The sequence below is a fragment of the Dendropsophus ebraccatus genome, chromosome 4 (assembly GCF_027789765.1).
Source record: "Dendropsophus ebraccatus isolate aDenEbr1 chromosome 4, aDenEbr1.pat, whole genome shotgun sequence".
Lineage (NCBI taxonomy): Eukaryota > Metazoa > Chordata > Amphibia > Anura > Hylidae > Dendropsophus > Dendropsophus ebraccatus.
This window is the reverse complement of record NC_091457.1, coordinates 64,484,433-64,508,153: the sequence shown is the minus strand read 5'-3', so window position 1 is coordinate 64,508,153 and position 23,721 is coordinate 64,484,433. Positions and strand designations below refer to the sequence as shown.

The 23,721-nt window shown below is 39.1% G+C and overlaps 1 protein-coding gene across 1 annotated transcript; it reads right to left on the bottom strand.

Moving 5' to 3' along the window:
• Positions 1–3,781: 3,781 nt before the first annotated feature.
• IRX6 (iroquois homeobox 6) lies at positions 3,782–18,948 on the bottom strand. Its single transcript, XM_069968455.1, has 7 exons — positions 18,877–18,948; positions 18,171–18,425; positions 17,408–17,517; positions 13,856–14,160; positions 11,783–12,051; positions 4,652–4,760; positions 3,782–3,840 (listed from the first exon to the last, which is right to left on the bottom strand). Exons 1-6 carry the CDS (start codon positions 18,946–18,948, stop codon positions 4,743–4,745), a joined length of 1,029 nt encoding a protein of 342 aa, XP_069824556.1. The 3' UTR covers positions 3,782–3,840; positions 4,652–4,742.
• Between the last annotated feature and the right edge of the window lie 4,773 nt (positions 18,949–23,721).

Below are 23,721 nucleotides of genomic sequence, written 5' to 3'. Positions count from 1 at the left end.
TTGTTTGAGTCAACCACTGAACTGCCTTATTCGCAGGGATATTGCTTTAGCTTTTACTATAGATTTTTACCTGTAATCATGATATCACTGCTATATGGTACAGAAATCACAAATCAGGCTGTTTCTAACCTATGGAGTTAGGACCCTACCTGTGACATATATGCTGTGGTAGAGTACACAATCAGTAGATTTCTATGTGCTGTCATATGCTGTGATCTGTCAACATCCAGCTTACAATTTGGAATTAGGGGAGATATGGAAGAAAGTAGAATAACACTCTACACTGTTCAATACTAACCTACTGATTGATTCAAACAGGGTCGAGGGTGGGGAGGTCTCATGTACCTTTATTATGTCAGTGTTCTGCAGTTTAATATAAACATTTAAAGTGTCACTGTCATTTGTTTACTTTCAAAATCTTAATTAACAGTACATGTGATATAAAACATCTTTGCAATTTACATTCAATATTTTTTTAGTTATCATGCGTTAAAACAAAGCTATACTTATCTGTATTCAGGTCCAGTCTCCTGAAGGCAGCTTTTTAGTCTTGTGCGGGTTGAAATAAAATCAAATGAAATAACTGCCTTCTCTGTGAGCACATAGATTACCTGGGAAACACAGGGCTTCCTGTATTTAGCCTCTTTTTTTCAACCAGCACACAACAAAAGAGCTGCTTTCAGAGAGTGGACTTGGGTTCCAAGTAAGTATAGCTTTGAACAATAGTGAAAGTGAGAATCAGCACACCCCTTTGTTGTAGAGGACACAGTTCATCTGTATGGGTACACGGACCACCGCATGGCCACCACCACCGCAAAGCCAGTGCACCGGGAGGGGGGGTAGTAACCCCAATGTCGCAGAACCAAGCCCCCAGGGCCGCACCTCCCTGCAGACACAGCAAGCAGAGGCAATGGCCACCAACCAATAACAAGTGTAAACATGCCTGAAAGCTCACTCCATGTGCTCCCAGCTAGACTGTGAAGGTACTTACCAAGTAGACTGCCTCCTGCTAATTGGTAACATAAGGGTCTTATTGGTTGGAGTGCAAAACCACAAAAAGGGGGGACAGAATACAAAAATGTACAAGTCTGGAGAACAAGTGGTTGGTGATGGCTGGTGGTCATTGCCTCTGCTTGCTGTGTCTGTGGGGTGGTGCGGCCCGAGCCTAGGGGCTTTGTCCTGCAACATTGGGGTTGCTGGACTGCTGGGCTGCCCCACTGTGGGCCCTGGCTTTACGATGTTGGTGGTTGCCGACCGACAAAGCATCATTGTTAGAATAGGAGGAACTTATGTGTTTCAGAAGACCTGCATGTGGTACATGAGGCAAAATTGTTTGATCAAATAATGTACTAACTTCTGATGTTGGTTTTTAATGTCGCTGAGAAGTATTACACATGGGTGAGATGTGCATCTATTTTTTTGTTCACCAGACTAATACACCGTTCAGTATTTCTGTCAATAGTTTATGCTGCCCTCATTTAAAGCAGCATAAACCTAGTAACAAATTCCCTTTAAGAAGCCAGCATGGAGGATTGCTCCATGCTGGCTTCTAACTGTGGCCTTCAACTACTGATAGCAGCCGAGGGCCGCCCAGTATATAGATGAGTCAAGTTGTGACCCCTCTCTATACCCCTTTACCAGCACCACAATGCAATGGGGTTAAACTGACAGGGCCACTTTAAGGAGCTTTGATCAATATTAGAGATAGGTGCATGCTCAGGTCTGTCCGAACCCGCAAGTCTCGGCATTTGATAACAGGTGGCTGAAAAAGTAATCTAAAACAAATATATTCAGTTGCATTAGGGGGCTAACATGATGTGTATTCCTGTAATAAGTTATCAATACTGTAAACAGGGAAATACCAGAAATATTGCCATTGTCACAACTTACCTTTAACACTCTTCAGCTATCTCTTGTGTTCTCTTGTGTCCAGGAGACAACACTCACATCACCAGCCCATGAAAATGTTACACTCTAAGTAGGCAATACAGAGAACCACCAGACAGTGGTATGGCATGGTAGTAGTTCACCAGGCTGACACAGGGGCCATCTTTTTAGAACCCCTTCCCAAAACACTCGATGGGGGATGGAGCAAGCAGACACAGTACATATTCATAGTTTCTATTCTCAAATTTCAGTTACGTTTTACAGGCTGGAGACTTTAATAGAGCTTATTTAACATTGTTATTCCAGACTGTATAACAGTGCTCTTAAAACCACAAACCGAATAATTTAGACATTGCTGAAAAATAATAAACCAGAAAGGATGAACTGTCAGGTGGGGACGAAAAGTCTATTTTATTAAGTACCAGGATTTTATAACACAGTTTAGTGTTTATAGCCCAGTATAGTGTATTTATGACAAACAAAATGGAATAAAAAAAATCATGCAAAAGCGTAAATGGTTTTAAAGCAGAACAAATTGGTGTTAAATAAATATATTAATAAATAAACAAACAAACAAACATAAAAGCCAAAGCAAATCCATAGTTACTAACATGTTGAAAGCCAAAACCAGGACATTTGGGTCCTACCTCCTGGTAACACATCCAAAATGCCTGTGGACACCCCCGAAACTCCCACTATTAGAGTGGAGTTTTCATTGAGGCTGCCCCTTTAGGGCCTGGTAGGCAGGATTGTCCAGGCAAAATTAAGACTGTTAGCAAATATCAAACTCACACATATCTAATAAATATAGAGGCAAGATGTTTAGCTGAAATTGTACTTATCAGAAAAGCCTGTAATCTATATGATAATGATGCATTAATTATCAACTAATTAACATAAATTAACACAACTTTAACAACAGTAATATTTTCATATCATTAACTTCAAACTTGTAACATAGGCAAAATATTATAATGCAATGGACCTGAAAGAGGCATTTAAAGTAGTAGTCCACCATTAGCCCACCATTTTACATAAATAAATAGCCCACCCATAGTTCTTTATCTTTTTAGTATCAAGTAATTATGGCTTTTGCGTCATTTTTATTTTTATGCCATTTTTAGGTCCTGAATAGTTGCAGGCTGGAATGCCTCCTTTCTCCCCTGCTATGGAGGGGAGAGCTCGAGAAAGCCTCTTCAGCTTCTTAACCTATCAGTTATGAGCAGTTTTGAATTTAAATTGCAGTTGACAGATTTCCTTTAAATTAAAAAAAAATAATATATATATATATATATATATATATATATATATATATATATAATATAAATTAGCTGGACAATTTGTTACCTAATGCAAAGGCGGTCAACCCTACATATTCTCAGTGCAGGATTAAGTCCATCAAATAGTTACAAATAAAAATTAGCCAAGCAAGGTCAAGTGGCAGACACATACATGCCTTTTTTTTGCACAGCTATATTTGTAGTAATATAACCTTAGATAGATAAAGAAAGCAAATATGCAGTTTTGCATCTATGCAGATACCGCAGTGCCCCTATATCTGCTTTTTTCTATGGTTTTGAAGAGCACCTAATGTATATCAATGCTCATGCAGCTACACAATATGAATTTGCCTTCTCCTGGGGACCACAGACCTGGAATATAAACACAAAATGCAGCTCCCGGCCACCGATTAAACATCAGTTGCTTAGAAAACAAGACAACAATGCTATAGAATTTATTTAAACCAATCTAAACATAAACTGCTACAATCAACAGAACAGCTCAGTTAGTGAGCACCTCATCATGGTTATGGCACAATGATGGATTGTAGAAAGAAAAATGTTTTGACATATAATTTCTTAGACAATTTTAGACATGAAGGAGCAATTCTTCTATTTGACACACATTTCTTTTCCTTCTAACCTCCTGCATCTTCAGGTCTGGTGAATGAATCTTAAAGAAATAAACATGAAAAAGTATTAGGCCATGTTCACACACTGTCAAAATGGTATTCTATAATAATTACAAGCACAGTCCCTGAACGAATTATGCACGGAATCCAAGGCACCACTGTGTAATTCGTTCCGGGACCGTGCTTGTAATCCAAATCCACTCTTATACCAAAGCAATTTTTCCTATAAGAAATCACTGATATGCAGACAATTGGTTCCACCCCCCCCCCAAAAAAAAAATAAAAAAAATAATGATTTATTATTCTGAATAAAACAAATAAAACAAACATTCAGAAACAGCAGAATATGTGATATTATAAGTTACTGTACAGGAATGGAGAGGATGGGAAACACAAGGGCTGACAGAGACTGCAGGGAGCATGAAGGAATGAGCAGGGCATATGTGGGCACATACATGCAGCACTCTCTGTCCGGAGAGAGAGGGGTTACAGCTATGGAGAGATTACCTCCACAGTCCTGTCCCCTGATGCAAGCCCCAGCCTGAAGTGGATCTGCTATGATTTGGAAGGTAAGGGAGACTTCCTGGGTCAGAGTACAGTGCTGTAGACCCCGCTATGCAGACCATGCCCCTCCTCCACTTGCACTCCCACCCAGAACAGGGAGCTCTTAAACCAAAGCATTAGCTCTTACGCCAAGTCACAATTTTGAAAGACTGTGAGCTCTTAAACCAAAACACTCTTAATCCAAGTTACTCTTAAACCAAGGTACCACTGTATATTCATTTATTAGAGGAAATTGATTACAAAATGTACTCAATAAAAAACTACTGAAAATATATTACTTCTCCTCACCTCCTCATAACTGGTCTGAATGCTGTCCTTAGCAAGTCATTGTCTTCCATAAAACTGGTTTGTCTGTATTCTGAAACATCTTTACTTGTCTTCATTGATCTCTCATTCCCTACAATCAGAAAAAAGTCAGAACTGTCATTTCATCAGATGGCTGATGTAGAAAAAGTATGTGTCTTGCCTTGGCTTCCATGACACTTCAACCTAAAAAAAAAGTTTAGATGAAACAACTGGTTTTCTGTTACTCTCATTCACTTAAAGGGGCGTGTAACTATCTCAAGAACTAAAAAAAAGACAAATACACAATAATCAACTCAGTATTAGTTTTTTTTTACTATGTTTCATTACACTTAAAGGTCTTTGCATGCAAAATGTAATGTTGTGTTATCCTCAAGAAAGGTCATCAATATCAAATCGATGAGGGTCTGACAATCAGCAACCAGAAAAGCCAGCTGCTTGCTGGCAGGCTTAGACTAGGCCACCAGGGAGCCCGGAACCCACCAAGGGGAAAGGGCCCATTGGGAGTGTCCTGTCAAGGTCCAGGGGGCAGTTAGCACAAAACCCTATCCGCCCCCACCTTACTCAGTGCCGATCAATAAAGTTCACTCAGGATAGCAGCCAAACACCACTCTAACACCCCCCCTCCACACACACACACGACCTCAACGAGCTGAGCAAAGATTTCTTGGACCTCACTCAGCAAAGAAAGTTTTAATCCATTAGTGCAGTTCTACTCAGTGAGATCCTGAACCTCAGTCTGCAGCACTCTCATACTAGGCTTGATCTCTCTAGCCAGTGCAGTGATGTGACATCATTGCATCTGCTGGAGGATCTGTCACGGCTGACAGAGAGAAGACCTGCCCCTGCCCAGATCAGGTGAGTATGAGGTTTGGGCACATATACTATAGAGGCACATCAGAGCAGGAGCATATACTATGGGGTCACATTACAGTAGGGGGTATGTATTATGGTGGCACAGCAGTGCAGTAGTGTGATGTCCAACCACGGGTGTTACTATTATATACATCCTTCGTAAAAGCCTGTGCTTATTGTACTTATGTGGTGATGAAAGTAGTAATAAAGTTTCGCCACTAGATGTCGCTGTTATAGAAGTATGTGTTTAGAAGCTGCACAGCTGAAGTATGTAAAAGGTTTTTGTTCGTTCGCATGTCACATGGATCTGTGAACCTATGGGAATCTGTTCTTCTTCTCTCCTATCATCTTTCTCTTTACTTCTTCTATTGCACTCTTCACCCACTCATAGTGAACGTTAGTTACGCTGAGGAAGAAAGTCACGTGGGAGACAGGAAGAGCAAGTCAGTCTTAGTCAGAACCTCGTATGGGTAGGATGTCAGATAGGACACCTCTAACAGTTTTCTTCTCAGAAACGCTACACAACACTATGCAGTTTTAATCCCCTTTCAAGAGTCAGAGATCACCTCAACCCACGCTGTGGACTAGGAGTGTCACAGAGCAAGAAATTATCCACAGACAGCAGTAAGCAAGGAACTGATCGAGCAAAGTTGCTCAAAACCTAGGAACTCTATCTCGTAGAGCGGTTGTCAGCAAGGAACCCTCAGCATTCCACTCACCCCAGGTAACAAGGTCTGGGCCTTGTGTCACACCCTAGGATGGTTCAGCCAAATCTAGTGGGCATTAGGTAGTGTGAAGACCCAAAGGTTGATACACAGGTACAAGGATTTTATTCTTCTTCTAAGTATTCTTCTACCTCAGCCTCCAACATCCCGGCAGAGCACAGTACTACTTGGGTTGGGACTCTCAGCCACTCAGTCAGCACTATTCTCCTTGCTACCTTCCCGTCACAGATCTAGCTGTTGTATTGTCAAGTGTTCGTCCACAAGTATTATCAAGGGTATTTTCAAGTACTTTATCAAGAGAGACGTATACTGTCAAGTCACAGCTGTATAACTTGCTGCACACAAGTATATTTCAAGTAAAAACAAGCTTACTTGAGGTAAAAGGACTTTAAGATTCTTCATCTAGCACCAACACAGTGTACACTATAGCCTTGGAACACTTCCCTTTTCTGTGGGTGGCAGTTGCGATAGTCTGGGAGGGTCACTACATCACTCAGGCCAACCATAATATTGTCCCAAGGGACCCTGTAGCATCCTGGCAGGACACTGTCCACAGGGAAAAAGGGTACAACCTGCCTTACAAAATAAAAGCAGGCATGCCATGACACCTGTGTCCCCAACTGGCACTGGCGTCACAGAATAACATCCTCAGGTCCGGCTGTATCTCAGCCATCCACCACCAGAGTGGTGTCACACCCCACCATTTAGCAAGTGACGGACTATCCTCCAACACAACACCTCCGGGGGTCACCACAGGAACATATACTATGGGGGCACAGCAGAGCAGGGGGCATATACTATGAGGGCACAGCAGAGCATGGGACATATACTATGGGGGCACAGCAGGGCAGGGGGCATTATAACTATGTGGAGTGCACAGCAGGGGGCATTATTACTATATGTAGGTGCCCAGCAGGAGGCATTATGACTATATGGAGGGCACAACAGGGAGTATTATTACTATATAGGGGAACAGCATGGGACATTATTGCTATGTGAGGGCACAGTAGGTGGCATTATTACTATATGGAGGGCACAGTAGGGGGCAATATTACTTTATGGAGGACAGAGCAGGGGGTATTATTACTGTAGGGGGCACAGCAGGAGGCGGAGGCATTATTACTATATGGGGCAAAGCAGGAAGCGTAATTACTATATGGAGGGTACAGCTGGGGACATTATTACCATATTGCGCACAACAGTGGATTCTTCATACAGGCAGCTACCCACATACCTGCTCACTTTACTGAACATGACACCAAGCAGCAGAATTATTACAGTTTGGGACCCTACGGGTGGAAAAAAGAGAAGGAAGTTGCTGGAAAAGATCAGAGCGTAAGATGTTTGTCTGGCAGGTTCTGAAGAGATAAATTGTAGCTGGAAGAAATCATCATGGTCGTCTGGGCCAGATGGAGAAAAAAAGGGAAAGTGATCAGATCAAAGAAAGATGTCACCAGTGAGTCAATGAATTACGTGTTTTTTTTTTTTTTTGTATTTTGTAGAACACTATCTGGTAGGGGTGCCCTGGAGTGAAAAAAGTTTGGGAAACATTACTCTATGCCATAATACGCACACTTCTTTTTCATAGCAGAGTTTTATTGTAAATCGGCTAAAATTCTGGCAAAATTGCAATATTTTGAAGTATTTGTGAATACAGCATAAGCAGGTTGATAGGAATCCCTCCTTCACGTAGCAGGTAAAAATACCCCTTTAGTGTTTTTCTAACTGTACCAGGAACCAGAAATTGAAAGCAGTTCCTAGCTGAATTTCTGTAGGTGAGAAAACCCCTTCAAAAATGTATGTGGCACTCTATGCTGTTTGCATACAATTGTACAAGTGACTGGCAGTGACCTAGCATCGCTGGTCACATACATGGCTATATGCAAAGTCGCTATATTAATGTGAATGGTTCATTCTTCAGCGCGGACAGGGCAGGAGCGCGCATCTCCCATAGACTCCCATTATGAGCGGGAGGCTAACGGCATTCCGCGGCGGACAATTCCGCAGCGGAATTCCGCTAGTTTTGCTCAGTGGGAACGGGGCCTTAGGTTGCTTTTGAAGGTTCTAAAGGTGAGGAAGAGTTTTATCTAGCCTCACAATGTGAAGGATGCACAGGCAATATCCTGGAGATGGCTGTGTAAGGAGCAGACTAGAGTAGAACAAAGAAGGTCTTGCTAGGTTTGGAGATATTTTCAGAAATGTTTGAAAATTAGCTCAGAGATGTACTGCATGTACTGCATGAAAGGAAAATAATAATGTTTTGAAATGGGTGGCCAGTTAGGAGATTAGCAGAGGGGAAAGGCTAAGAAAGAACAAGGAGAATGATGTTCTTACTGGGCAGCAGAGTCACAGACAAGGATGTGGAAAAATGCCAGATTTTTGTCAATGTTGAGTTTAAAAAATGAAGGTCAATATAGCTGATTGATAGTTGGATTATAGAAATCTGAATTGTATGGATATTATATCTGGGTCACAGAGGTAAATTTGAATGTCATCTAGGTTAATGTGGTACTGAAGGCAATTGGATTCTTTGAGCTCTCAGGACAGAAAATTAAATGACACCAACAGAGACAGGATGTGGAGGCTTGTGTGCGGGTGAAACTAAACGTTTGGTTTGTTAGATGTAAGGACATTCAGGAGAGGGCCAAGTTGCTGATTCTAAGTGTACTATTAGACCGGCCGATAGGGGCCGGATAACAACTCTGCTAGATCGGCACTCGTTTACTGGGCCTAATACACGGCCCGATAATCGTTTAACAAGGGCTGCAAGGACATCGTTACCGATGTCCTTGCAGACCTTGCTTAAATGGTATACTTTACCTATCCACGCTCCAGGGCTGTTGCTGCGGTCTTCTTCTCCCCGAGTCCCGCGCACTCTTGCTTCAGAGCGGCCTGTCAGCTGACAGGCCACTCAGCCGATCAGCCGGCCTGCGATTGGCTGAGCGGCCTGTCAGCTCAGACAGGCCGCTCTGAAGCTAGAGCACGCGGGACCCGGGGCGAAGCAGAGCGCAGCAGCAACCCTGGAGCGTGGATAGGTAATGTATATCGTCTGTCTCTGGCCGCACACTGCTATCACACGTAGCGGTGCGCGATCGGCGCCCGACAATTATAGGTTCTAACCTATATCAACGATCAGCCAATGACAACGATCATCGGCTGATCGTTGTCTTTATTACATGGAGCGATTATCGGCCTAATCGGGCCGATTTGGGCCGATTATTGTTCCGTGTAATAGTACCCTAAGGAGAGAGAGTTTGTCACAGGAAGGGAAGAGGACAAGTAACTTTAATCTATGCTTTACCTGGTGCTGTCTGTCTCTAGCATTGGGTACAGCATTCATTGGTTCGAGATATTTACACTATTTACAAAGGATGCAGTGAGATGATAATACAGCTATGCTAACGCCTGCATTTCTGCTATGTACATACAATGCACAGCAACAGGAATAGAGGGCCGGCCAATTTTTAACCCAGAAGGGGACCAAAGCCATTAATAAAGTACATCAAGGCTATGTTGACAAACACTATACAACCGACGGCCGGTCCACCACGAGCAGCTGTAGTTTAACGTTACCTACGGCTGGAATTACTGATCATGATCATTAAAGAAGTCCAGCAAAAATTTTTATTAAAGTATTGTATTGTGCCCCAAAAGTTATACAAATCCCCAATATACACTTATTATGGGAAATGCATATAAAGTGCTTTTTTCCCTGCACTTACTACTGCATCAAGGCTTCACTTCCTGGATAACATGGTGATGTCACGACCCGACTCCCAGAGCTGTGCGGGCTGTGGCTGCTGGAGAGGATGATGGCAGAGGGATGCTCAGTGTCCCCCCAGTGCCCTGTGTCCCTCAGCGTCCCCCTGCCATTATCCTCTCCAGCAGCCACAGCCCGCACAGCTCTGGGAGTCGGGTCATGACATGACCATTTTATCCAGAAAGTGAAGCCTTGATGCAGTAGTAAGTGCAGGGAAAAAAGAACTTAATGTGCATTTCCTGTAATAAGTATATATTAGTGTTTGTTTAACTTTGGGGGGAAATACAATACTTTATTAAAAAATTTTGCCGGACTTCTCCTTTAATTCCAGCTGTAGATAGCATTAAACAACGGCTGTTCACGCGGAGCGGCCTTTGTTTGTAGTGCATGTGAACATAGCCTTAAAATGTATTAAAAACATCTGTATTTTAAATAAAAAATTTCAGCTATTTTTTTTAGAATTTACCATAGTCATTCTTAGGAAGGATATTCCAAATGATTGTTGAAATGGTGCCCTGCACATTGTCCTACCTTACAAGGTGATATATGACACCTCTGTGCCATTTTTATTTTTCATTTTCAAAATTGTCTGAAAACACATAGCAAATACAGTGCAAAGCATGTACACCATTTTTTGTGTGCAAAGTGCACCAAAATTCGGGTGCATTTTCAATAGTAAATCTTGTTTTTTTTTATGTAGCATTTTCCATATGTCACTTTAGGTTTTAAAGGGTTATTCTCAGCTCTCAAACTTGCCAAACTGCTTTTACTTCCTGCGTTGGGTGGAGTGCAGGCACTTCCACAGTCTTTGACTGTTCTGCCTGGCATCAATGTGCTCCTCTGCTCTGCACTCTGCTGTGTTGGGCTCTGCTATGCCAAGTCCTGTCCTGACAGCTCCAAGAGCCTGGGAGCCGTCAACGTGAAGATAGATTACTGAAGGTAAGGTGGGCAGGCAGGGGAGCCCTGCTCCCTGCAGAGCAGTGAGGGAGCAAGTCATCAGCCTGTTCACCCCTGATAACACAGAGAGGTGGTCGGGAACATAGACAGCCAGCTGTAAACATGACAGACAGCTCAGAGTGCCTAGCAGAGAGACACAGCTTAAAAGGTACATAGGACTAATTGCAACATTCCATACCTTTAATGACCTACTAGTTTACATACAGTTATTGTGATGACTATACCCCTTTTAAGTAACCTTTTAAGTAATCCTTTAAGTGAAAACTGAAACTAGAAGACAGACAGGGTGGGATCGGGAGATCTCAGCCTCCCCATCCCTTAACAATGATCTCTCCATAGGTCTAGAAAATTGTCCCATCAATAGGGTCGTCCTGGCACAACAATAGGTTCTAAGAAATTGTTATTTTATGGTAAATACATACATTTAGTAAAATAAACATGTCAGGGGAGTTTTAATAGTTTTTACAGTAACACAGAAGAGTAGATACCTTCCACTCCAGAGGAATAATCACATGATTCTCCCAAAACAGGGTATGGACAGCTGAGTTGGAAAGACTGTAAGTTGAATGTTGAAGTTCTATAAACCTTAGCTGACTGAGACATTTCTTCAAAAGAACATTCGGTGTGAGTTTGAGTCTTTATACTATGCAAGGACCTTGTCTCACTGCACAAGCCATGGGTAGAGTGTCTTCTTCTCAAAAAGAGACAGTCTGGGCTCACTGACCTACTATCACCACTTTCAGTGTCCACAGTAATAGTGGCCCCTGCTGTGTGAGCCAAAGACCATATTCTAGGTTTTTCTGCATTCTCACAACTTACTATTTGTTCACTGTATCCTTGGAAGCTTTTCTTCCCCACCATTAGTCCCAAAAGGTCTTCTGTATTTTCTTTATTAGATTGATTGGTGGCTGCATTGTAATTTTGGGTCAAAATGTTTTCATTATTTCCTGAACCAAACAGGCTGGATGTGGCCAGATCATGATGGCTTTCAATGTTCTTCTCTACACTCTGTAACCTGTTAGGCTCTTCTTCAGTGTCTTCCAGATTACTTTGTGTCAGTTCACTCTCATTTTTGCATATTTTTCCCTCTAGAAAAAAGTGAGTATGAGAACTTAACCAGCATATACAAAACATAACAACATAACAGGACCACTGTATTTATCTATGTCGTGGTTAAAGGGGTAGTTCAGCAAAAAATGTTTTCTTTCATATAAGCTTGTGCCTGAAAGTGCCAGAGATTTGTAAGTTACTCATATTAAAAAGTCTTCCAGTGCTTATCAGCTGTATGTCGTGCAGTAAGTGCAGTCTGGAGAGCAAGAGAGGTGTTCTATGGGAATTTGCTACTGCTCTGAATAGTTCCTGTCATTGACAGAGGTGGCAGCGGAGAGCATTGTGTCAGAATAGAAAGAATAACCACTTCCTGTAGAGCATACAGCAGCTGATAAGTACTGGAAGATGTGACATTTTTTTAATAGAAGTCAGTTACAAATCTCCGACACTGTCTGGCACTAGTTGATTTGAAAGTAAAAAAAATCATGGTACCATGTCCCATGTGCTTAATATATTCTATGTAAAACAGGCCATACAAATATGCTGTTGGTTAAACACTTGGTTTTTCCAATAGCCACCAATCCACCTGTAAGCTTAGATCATTTTTCATGTGTTGATAATTGACAGGTAGAGCAAGCAAATGCCGTACTTGATCCATTTCCATTTACACACAAACTTGAGGCAAACTTTTGATTAATTGTTAACAAATGTGTTGAAGAGCATAGATAAAAATTACATTAATCCCTTGAGGATGCTATGAAATTTCATTTTTGAATCCCCCCCCTTACCCTTCAAAAGGTATAAGTTTTTAAATTCTGCATATACAGAGCCATATCGGCTTGTTTTCTGTGGGACCAATTGTACATGGTTATGGCAGTGACTTTAAATTTCAACATAAAATCTACAGGAAAGCTGAAAAAATAAGTATGGGATGAAATAAAAACTAAAACGTAATAACATAATTATAATGTACTGTATGTATCTGACTGTAGAATTTTTTTGTGATTTGTACTTTGTTTCAGTATCATTTTGGTTTACATGGTACTTTAAAAAAATGTTTGATTCTTCATTTTTTTCTGTATACATCATTCACCATGCAGAATCAATAACCATATTTTTTAATAGTTCTGACAATTCTGCATGTTGTAATATGAAATATGTTAATTTTTGTTGTTTACATTTTTAGTATTTGAAAAATGAAGGAAACGTCATTTATTGACATATTGTACTGATTATTATTATGTAGTGATTATTTGTAAAAAACTTACAAATATTGTTTAATTCTCTGCTTTTAAGAAAAGTAGCTCTCACATAAAATGAGTTAATAATTCAGCTTTCTAGGACATACCCCATGCAGCATATGTATGTTCCTGACTGTGAGAGGGGTTTGATGTGTGTGGGACCACTGCAGTGAGAGCAGCCCCGCACACATCAGTGTCCCGGGAGCTGGAGATAATGACAGACAGCTGCAATCCCGCAGCAACCTGTCATTCACCCAATCCATCCATCCTCTCTTTTCTGTGCCTATCTCTCTGTTCTTCTCTCTGCTCTGTCTGCTTTCACCTACTCTTCACTACACACACAGACTGCCCGCCTCCATTAAATCATCTATATAAAGTGTAAGGGGGAGGAGCTCACATCACAAAGGGGCTTGCACATTTAGTTTTAAAAATTTAGCATGTGTTACTTTTGATCTCTTTTGCAGATGAATTACATGCATTATAGACTATGGAGAGGCTTAAAAATACAGATCTGTATTTGATTAATATGTATTTCATCAGTAGTGTACTTTATTTTATTTTGAATTATATTTTACTAAGTGACTGGAAATGTTTAAATTACCTGGAATGTTACCCTCTGATCTGTAGTCATCTGCCTCAATTTTTTCTTCTTTACTTTCATCGGCAGGTTTATTTTTTGGTGACCAGGTCATCTTATTTTCCTTTTTTAACCGCCTTCTGGCATTTGCAAACCAAGTAGACACTTGCGTGAGAGTCATCTTTGTAATAATTGCCAACATAATTTTTTCGCCTTTTGTTGGATAGGGATTTTTTCGATGCTCATATAACCAAGTCTTAAGGGTGCTTGTGGTTTCTCTGGTTGCATTTTTTCGTCTTGTGGAGACAGTAAAATCAAGGGTTCCGAACCTTTCAACACATAAATATTTAGGAAACTCTTTCAGATTTATTGTCATGGAACTGCCATCAAAAATTAAATCTTCAGTGAAAATATTACAGCAAAAGCACATCTGACCAATTTGCATAGAAGACAATGTAGAAACTAGACAAGAAATATGCCTGTGGGATCAGACAATACAGGATTTGTCTGTTATCCCTGAGACACATTTAACTACATTTAACTGTAGTCATCTGCCAATACTTCAAAGGGTTGTTCACCGAAAAGTTTTTTTCTTTCAAATCAATTGGTGCCAGAGATTTGTAATTTATTTCTATTAAAAATTCTTAAGTCTTTAAGTACTTATCAGCTGCTGTAGGTTTTGCAGGAAATGGTGTTATCTCTCCACCCTGACACAGTGCTCTCTGCTGACACCTCTATCCATGGCAGGAACTGTCCAGAGCAGTAGAAAATCACCATAGAAAACCACTCATGTTCTCCAGACTGGAAAGAATACATCGCTTCCTGCAGGACATACAGCAGTTGATAAGTACTGAAAGACTTTTTAATAGAAGTAAGTTGTAAATCTCTGCAACTTTTTGGAACCAGATGATTTGAAAGAAAATGTTTGTTTGTTTGTTTTTGCTGATACACCCCTTTAATCAAAGTCTATTAGAGAGTTGCTTCATTTTTATTTTCAGTTTCAATTACATTAGAGTAATAAAACAGCTGTTAGGTCGAGAAGACATGTGGTACTTTTCATATATTTGTCTATACTTCCATATAGAAGAAAATGCTTTTTTTCTTCTGTGCAAGGTATCAAAGATATTTTTTTTCCAAGCTACTAAAGTGTTGAAGGTTGTAACACCTTTTTACTCCCCTTTTGATCTACATATCCCTGCTTGGTTGGCAGTCAGGGCTTTGCTTCCATCTGTCAATCAAGTCGGGATTGGGATGAGAGGGGGAGTGAGGAGGGGTTCTAGCCTGAAGCAGTCAGGGGCTTGGGAAAGCCTCTTTGATACCTTGCACCGTTGAATGAAAACCTCTTTCTATGTTCTGGAAGCAAAGATGGATATATGAAAGGTACCGTGTGTCTTCTTGCCCTAACTGCTATCTAACAGTGTCAGCAGTTTGGAACCTGATTTGAAGCTTAGAGATTCCCTTTAAAATAAAAAATCTAGCCGAAGTTTAAAGAATTCTACATAAATATATGTATTTTTTTTTTTTAAACAGACACTAATATATACACGTAAGCAGATTTGTCAACGTGTTTACTGTAGTTTTTGTGGCGTAAGTATATTTCATTTGGACTAAACAAGAAATGCTTGCAGAACACTGAAGAAAGCAGGAAATGATCCATTAATATAAATGGTTATAAGAAAAAGTTTCATCAGATGTCAAATTAAAATAATGCACTGAAGCACCATTTAGTAGAACACACATTTAGGCTATGTTCACATATCGTATAACCCCGTCCGATGCATAGCAAGGGACAGTGTAATACTGCCGGCTGCCGGGCGGTGTTTGGCACGTTCCTGCAGCCGATAATGGTGTATTAGCTGCAGGAACATTATTTTTTTTACAATTGACTTGCGGGTTCTGGTGGGTTTAGCCGCAAATCAATTAAACATTTACTACAATGTAAAGTACGGTCACCGGCTGCACTTTACAATGTGTGAACAGCGTCTGAAAAAATTTTGTGAACAGCTTCCGGAAATAATAGGCATGTTCATTATTTTAACACCCGTTCTAAAGAACAGGTGTTAAAATAACTAATAATGTTGGACCACAGCGGGCGGCATTGCATTGAATTCAATGCAATACTGCCCCTACAGAAAAGAACGGACGCTGATTTAATTACAATCAGTGTCTTTTCTTAAAAACAACGAAGTATGCACATAGACTTACAATTTCTTATACAGAAGAAAGTATAGTTTGCTGTTTACTAATTGTATAGTTTGCAGTTTACTGTTACATTTGAATGACATTGCCAGTACAGAACAGTATCAAGGGGTATAGGGGCACCAAATTGTCAATTTATTTATAACTTTCCAGAAGGAATAACAGAGGAACAGCACAATGCAGAATTATAAGATTGGATGCTATAATTTTTTGTTTTAAGAAATGTTATTATACTATCTAAAATTTAAGTTGAATCACTGACCAATTGCAGATGAGTGTTCCCCCCTGCTGTGGAGAGATTGTAAAATTATTTGGGACCTGCCTGATCTTCTGGATCCTCTGGGAGATCTGCTGCGGGGATGAAATTGCTAAGAATTTAAAAAAAGATTTTAATAGCTGTCTGCTTAGCTCTTCCTGACTCTTCATGATATATTATTTCTAGACACATCCTATTTATTAAGTAGAGCTCAGAGCTGGCAGATGAAGGAAGTTCTCTGTGAGTTTCAATCATTTTGCAGTCTTTGCACACCATCTAGTGGACACTGACGCATATGATGCCAGTGGGTTCTTTAAAGAACTAGTCCACATGAATATAATCTCAGGATGTATGACTCTGCTGTTTGCAGTTTTATACCTATGTATGCCATATATACCATGTAAAAGGGTACACAATTTATTTAATTACCTGAAAAGTTTAAATTTTTTTTTTTTTTTTTTTACTTTGGCATGCTATGTAGACTTTCCATTATAGTGATACCAGGGCAGGAAAGTGTTGTGTTTGTTAATGCGGGCCTGATTTAGGATTAATTTATTATGAATACATACTTATTTTACTGTCCTGCTACATGTATCATTTATATAGTATAGAAAAATTTGTGTTTATTTTTAATTAAAATCGTCAGATAGATGGATATAGATAGATAGATGATAGATAGATAGATAGATAGATAGATAGAAGATAGATAGATAGATAGGAGATAGACAATTGATAGATATATAGATAGATAGATAGGAGATAGACAATTGATAGATATATAGATAATAGATAGAAAGATAAATAGGTGATAGATAGATAATAGATAGATAATAAATAATAGACAGATAGATGATAGATAGATAGATAGATAGATAGATAGATGATAGATAGATAGATAGATAGATAGATTCTGTAATTCTGTAATGTAATTCTACATTAGCATTCTACAATGTAAGAGGTCTCGCCTAGTTGATAAGATTACAAACATTTTTCTCTATTATAAGCTTGCTTTGGGATTCATGAAATGTAGCGATAGTCCCTTGGAAATGGTGGGGTTTGATGTCTGTTGCAGCATCACAGAGAGAACATTAGTTATTCTTATTGATCAAAGAGAATGTTACCTGTCGTACTGGTACTGCCCCAAGGAGTGATCATATGGATAGTATGCAGCAGGCTGAGCTATCCCTGGATGCAGAGAGTTGGTGCCATCCTTCATTTCATACTGTGAGGTCTACAATATATATACATGTACATATATACAGTAGTTGAAAGGAATTATCTATAACATGAGCAATCCTTATGTAGCAATAATATCTTATAGGCTGTTAGGCATCAAGTTTAACAACCTTTTCTTTTTAACAATATATTAACTTTAAATACCTTTCAAGGGTTAATTTAGAAAATATAACAGGAAAGTAATAACTAACTTATCCTGCAAAATTGGATATGTTCATTTTTAATTAGGTGCATGACTATTATTCTATCACCACATTATCTATCTATCTATCTTCTATCTATCTATCTATCTATCTATCTATCTATCTATCTATCAGCACATTATCTATCTATCTATCTATCTCCTATCTATCTATCTATCTATCTATCTCCTATCTATCTATCTATCTATCTATCTATCTATCTATCTATCAGCACATTATCTATCTATCTATCTATCTATCTATCTATCTATCTATCTATCTATCATCAAATTATCTATCTATCTATCTATTTATCTATCTATCTATCTATCTATCTATCTATCTTCCCATTACCATCCCATCATCATCAATCATCATCATGTTATCAATCCATTATATCTATCTGTTCTATGACAGCACGGCAACTGTCGTAAAGAATTGTGTTATGATATTCAATTTTACTTACCAAAGTAGAATATAGGGACGTTGGGTCAGAGCTGCAAGGGAGGTAACTAGTGTAGCCTGAACTGGCTGTGGTATACTGAGGGTTATAGACTCCGAGAGCTGCACTCAGATCAGTCCTTGTGCTGACCAGTAGTCTATTTTCATAAGAAGGACAGCAGATTGTAGGAGTCTGGGCTGAAGTAGTAGAGACCTCAGGCAGAGATCTAGATACTGAGGAATCATAACACATTGTACTTGGATTTGCAGAAACCAAAAACTGCAATCAAAAATACAATACGTTGAAATAATAAAGATAATGAAGGATACTATATGCAATAAAAAATAATGACAAAAAGTGCATTGAAAATCCACGAGCTGTAACGTATACCAGATGTTACTGAAAATCCTTAGTAAGATTGGGCACATTAATTCCTAGTAACAGTTATCTTTTCTCTTTAATACTATGTGCAAGATCTGGGTCACTTTATAAATGATCCCGACTTACAAATGTGGGAGGAAAATTAAAATTACAAATTGATATATATTAGTTATAAGTTACACTTTACAGTTGTTCTTATCTGTTACATAATATACAATTTACAACATGACACTAATCTAAATGAATACATAAAACTTTATAAAAAAAAAGAAAACAATAGAATTCTTATTCCTTTTCATGCAGAGCTGCTGTGCAATAGAATGACTGAGAGGGCAGTGCTGTCACTTACCTGAGAGTTGCCATTGTATGGATATCCAAACTGAGAAAATGACATCTCTGCTCCTGATTTTTTTATTACCATAGACAATAGTTTACCCGCAGATGAGTCGCAACCAAGGCGGAATCAGATGCACATCCCAAGCCCAGGCTTTTTACTTAATTATATATGATTGCACTTAACAAGAACAGCATCTTCAGCTTGCAGGACAATGCTACAAAGAGGTTAGGCTTCCTGTCTGAATAATAAATCAGGAAAGATGAGTTTAGAAGACAAGAGTTAAAAAAAGAGGAATAAATCTTGCTAGATATGAAGACAGCTTGTTGTATTATTTGCTTATCCATAGTTCTTTAGCATTCATCCATGGAAGAGGAGGAAAATTACGTCACAGTAATCCCAAAGCCCAGGACAGGATAGGATCCCAATCATATTCTGCATCTTTCAAGATACAGTGCAAAATTGTTACATGTTATTTTAACCCATTGGTTAACCCAATTGCTGTGCATTGTGGCAAAATGTATCTGACATTCTTCATGCATCTTCATTACCAGTTGTAGTCTACTTTTTAGGGATCCAATCAATAAACCTACATGGTTTGTAAAGAAACATTTAAACAGCTTCAAAATCTTATCTGTACTTAATCCTAGTCTAGTAAAATTAATGTAGACTTAATAATAGACTTAGTAATATTCAATGTTAAATGCCCTCCCTCCAAGGTGGAAATGTTTTATTTGACACATGTGATTTGGCATTCACAGATCTTCATCAGTACTGGTTGTATATTCACTATAATTAATTTGTCCTAGGCATGGCATTGTCTGCAAATAATGCTACTATATTGCTTTATTCCCTCATGAAATATTCATCTATGTTCAGTTAAAAAAAGATGAAGCACGCAGAAAAATATGAACACACAATAAACCCATACAAATACTAAAGATAACAACATATATAACCTAAACATATTTGGATAGGACCAAAATAACTATAAAAGAAGCTTTTCTTAAAATAAACTTAAGTTTATTGAGACTTCCTTACTTTTCGCCTAGTACAAATAGCACACAGCCATAAAAAATATATAACCAGTTGACATGCTGTATAGGGAAGCATTTTACTATGCAAAAGGACACAAAGTACAAAAATAAACAAAATGTGGAATATGTTTGCTTTCATAATGGAAGACTATGCCCATTGTATCTACTGTATGACCATATTGGTTGGAGGTTTGTGTTAGAGGTATACATAGAGGAATACTGCTGATATATACTTCCTATGAATGCATAAAATGAAGTCTGAACAGAGCCTCAGGAGTGTAACTCCAATCATAAGCCTGCTTGCACTCTAAGGCCTTTTTCACAGAAGTGTATGGGAATACATCCATAAAACGGCTGTGAATTATGGATGAAGTCCCAACAGTATGCCAATAGTAGTTAATCTGTATTCCTCATAAAATAAATTCATTTTAACAGCCATCAATTAAAAAAACTATAAATAATATAGCCAATATTTAGTTCATCCACAACAAAACCAATCGAGACAATAAATGTATAAGTTCCAGAAAGCGAAAAGACAAAAACATAAATATTGTCCTGGCCCTAAGGAACAAAACAATTGCTGCTCTTTAGAGGGTCTTTCCCAACTTTCAAAGGGAAAGGGATAACTATTTGATCACACATGGTCTGACCACTGGAACCAGCTGCATTCTTGACAATCGGAACCTAAGTCTCCTGTTAGAATGGAGCAGTGGGTTGTGCATTCAAACCACTGCCCCATTTATTCTCAGTTAGAGCTGCTAGAGCTAACTTAAAGGGGTTATCCAGTGCTACAAAAAGATGCCCCCTTTCTTTCAGAGACAACACGACTCGTCTCCAGTTTAGGTGCGGTCTGCAATTAAGCTTCATTCACTTCAATGGAACTGAGCAGCAAAACCCTGCCTAAGCTGGAGACAAGAGAGGGGCTGTCTCTTGAAGAAAGTGGCCATGTCTTTGTAGTGCTGGATAAGCTGATTTAGCTGTCTTCATGGCTCCAATGAATACGTGGATAGTGGAAACCTTTAGAAGTTGGGAAAAACCTTTTAAGAAGTGAATTCAAATGTTGTAATTTGCAATATTTACCTATGGCAGATGCAAGAACAAAAGTTATTAATGTAGATACATTTAGGCTATGATTATACAGTGCATTCTTTTTTGACAAGAATGACCATTGTTGCAGATTATTACAATGGCCATTCTTGTTAAAAAAAAAAGAATACACTGTGTTGAACCCTATGGGGAACAGCAGCTGTTGTGCTCACAATGTATTGCACATAAAGGTGCCAATTTAAATAACCATTCAGTAATGTTCCTGCGGCTGATATGACTGCAGGAACATGTAAAAATGGGGCAGATACTGCTCTGTAATACAACGGCCATTGTTAAATAACGACTGTTGTATTACAGTATGTGAACATTGCCTTAGGGTGCTTTACGCATGCAGTTTGGGTCCATTTCTAGCTGTGGCTCATAAAACAACATCAAAAACTGCCTTAAAAGCTGGTGTAATTCCAGCCCTATGGCTGACCCATAGAGTATTTCCGAGCACATCCTAGAACAATGACACCTTACATGGGCACAATAACTTCTAGCTTAATTAATTAAGAAAAGTTATCTGCTTCCCTTATAAAACATAAAAGTTGCCCTACCTGACATTTTGCTTTGATTTTGACAGGTCAGTTGTGGAGTGATTGATGACTGCCAAGAGACCAATCTGCCTAATACCACTGCTAGGTAATTGCCTCAATTAAGTAATGAAAATGTCCTTGTTTTACGCATTGTACAGAAAGGAAGGGGCACTCAGTAGACAGGGGGATAGAAATCTACTACTTTAGGATGATTTTTCCAGCTGGTTTTAGTATAGTATAGTATATTTATATTTTAGTATAGTATAGTATAGTATAGTATATTTTAACTATTTTACACCAAAAGTTACAATGTGTATAGTGTGCATCCATACAGTGACAGTAGGAATGACTATTGTACATCATGTTTTCTTTCTGGATATCTATGTAGGATGGATGTTTTAATAGACAATCTTACTAAAAGGGCATAATACTGTATGACATCAAGATTGTAGGCGGCAATGTAAAGAAGGTGACAGCACCCCCTCCCCACCTACCATATGCCATTTATAACACTGATCTATGTTAATAGACAAAAAGGGCATTTGGGCATCCTCATGTGCCAGAGCCTTGACGTGACTGATATTTCTCTATGTCTTATAATTTAACCTCTGATACAGCACAGCATAAAACCCCAGTCCAGCACCACCGATGCTGCAGACCACTTCATGGAAGTTCACACAATGTATAAATTAATTAAACAATGGCCGTAGTTGCAGTAATGTCAAAACTTACAGTGCAGGCAATGTAAAGTGCGGCTCCGGCCACACCTTACATTGTCTGCTATAGGTAATTGGAATGCGGGCACACTCGAATGCACACACATTCCAATTAAAAAGAAATTCAGTTCATCCTGTGAGATGAACTTCACAGACAGCGGTTGTTCAGTGACATGGCCGTGTCACAGAACAGCTGCTGATATACAGCATGTGAACCTGGCCTAATAGTACAAAGATGAATCAAAAATGTTTTCAAATGTGATGCCATTTTTAACCTACCCGTACAGCAGTAAACGGTAAGTATGGGCCCTTTTCTGTGCTTTTAAGTAAATTTGGTTACATTTTCTCTGATATACACCAGCTTTAATTTATAACATCATAGAGTCATATATGTGAGAGTCTGTGAGACATAATACAATGATTTTGCCACTTCTTCTAACATGTAAGCCACACAGTCAACAGAAGAAATTAACCCTCTAAAAAATAACCATATCAGATTATAGAGGCCCAATGTAATCTTAAAAATGGGGTTCTGAGTGGTCCCAGAATAAAATGGGGGTCACATGCATGTAATGTTCCTTTAGACAAGAAATGGAGTAGCAGTGTGCAAGCATTACCCCAGACTCGAAAGTTTCATCCACTAGAGGTTTCACTTGTACTGAATTTGCAGTTCTTTACTTTTTATTAGACTAGGTCCCTCCCTAGTAAAAAAAACACCAAGATGGAACACAGGAAGTGTAGGTGGGACTTAGATAGTCCTAAGTGCAGGAGAGAGCTTAGACTGTGTAAATACAAGCCGAGGCTCCTTTTTATCTTTGACCACACACAGTTTTGGGCATCAATCCCTTGGGCAGCTTGTCATCATTATCAGCAGCAGGTCATCCTTAGACCAAGGCTGCTTTTGTAGTGTAATCTCTTCCTTGCTGTATTCTCTTCTCCACCTCTCTTTAGCTTGTCATCATCATCATTATCAGCAGCAGTAGTACATTGCATAGATCAGAACAGCTTATATGATTTAACCCCTGACTTGCTGTGATGTTGTTACTGCTCCCACCATGCCATCTATAGTTCTGCACTGTAAATCATCCCCCAGTACATTGCCAGCCTGTTTAGTCTACTTGTCCCGGTGTAGAAAAGAATCTAACCTGCTTTTATGTTCCCATGGAGCAGGAGACACTGAGGAAGAGGGTAGTTTTCTTACCTTCATTTTCAGATTTTTAGCCCCATTTTATTGAAATCCTCAGTTTTACCAATATGTTAATTTAGCAGTTCATTGCTCTGGGGGCAGTGCTACAGCCCTAGGTTTACCAATCCCTGGGGTAATTCACCATCATTTTATACATTTCACAATGTGGTAAAAAAATAGCGCCATCTTATTCTTTCAATGCGAATGCAGCAATACCAATACAAATTTGTTATATATACATATATATATATTTTTTTTTTTAACAATGTACCATTCTTATGCAATAAATCATGTTT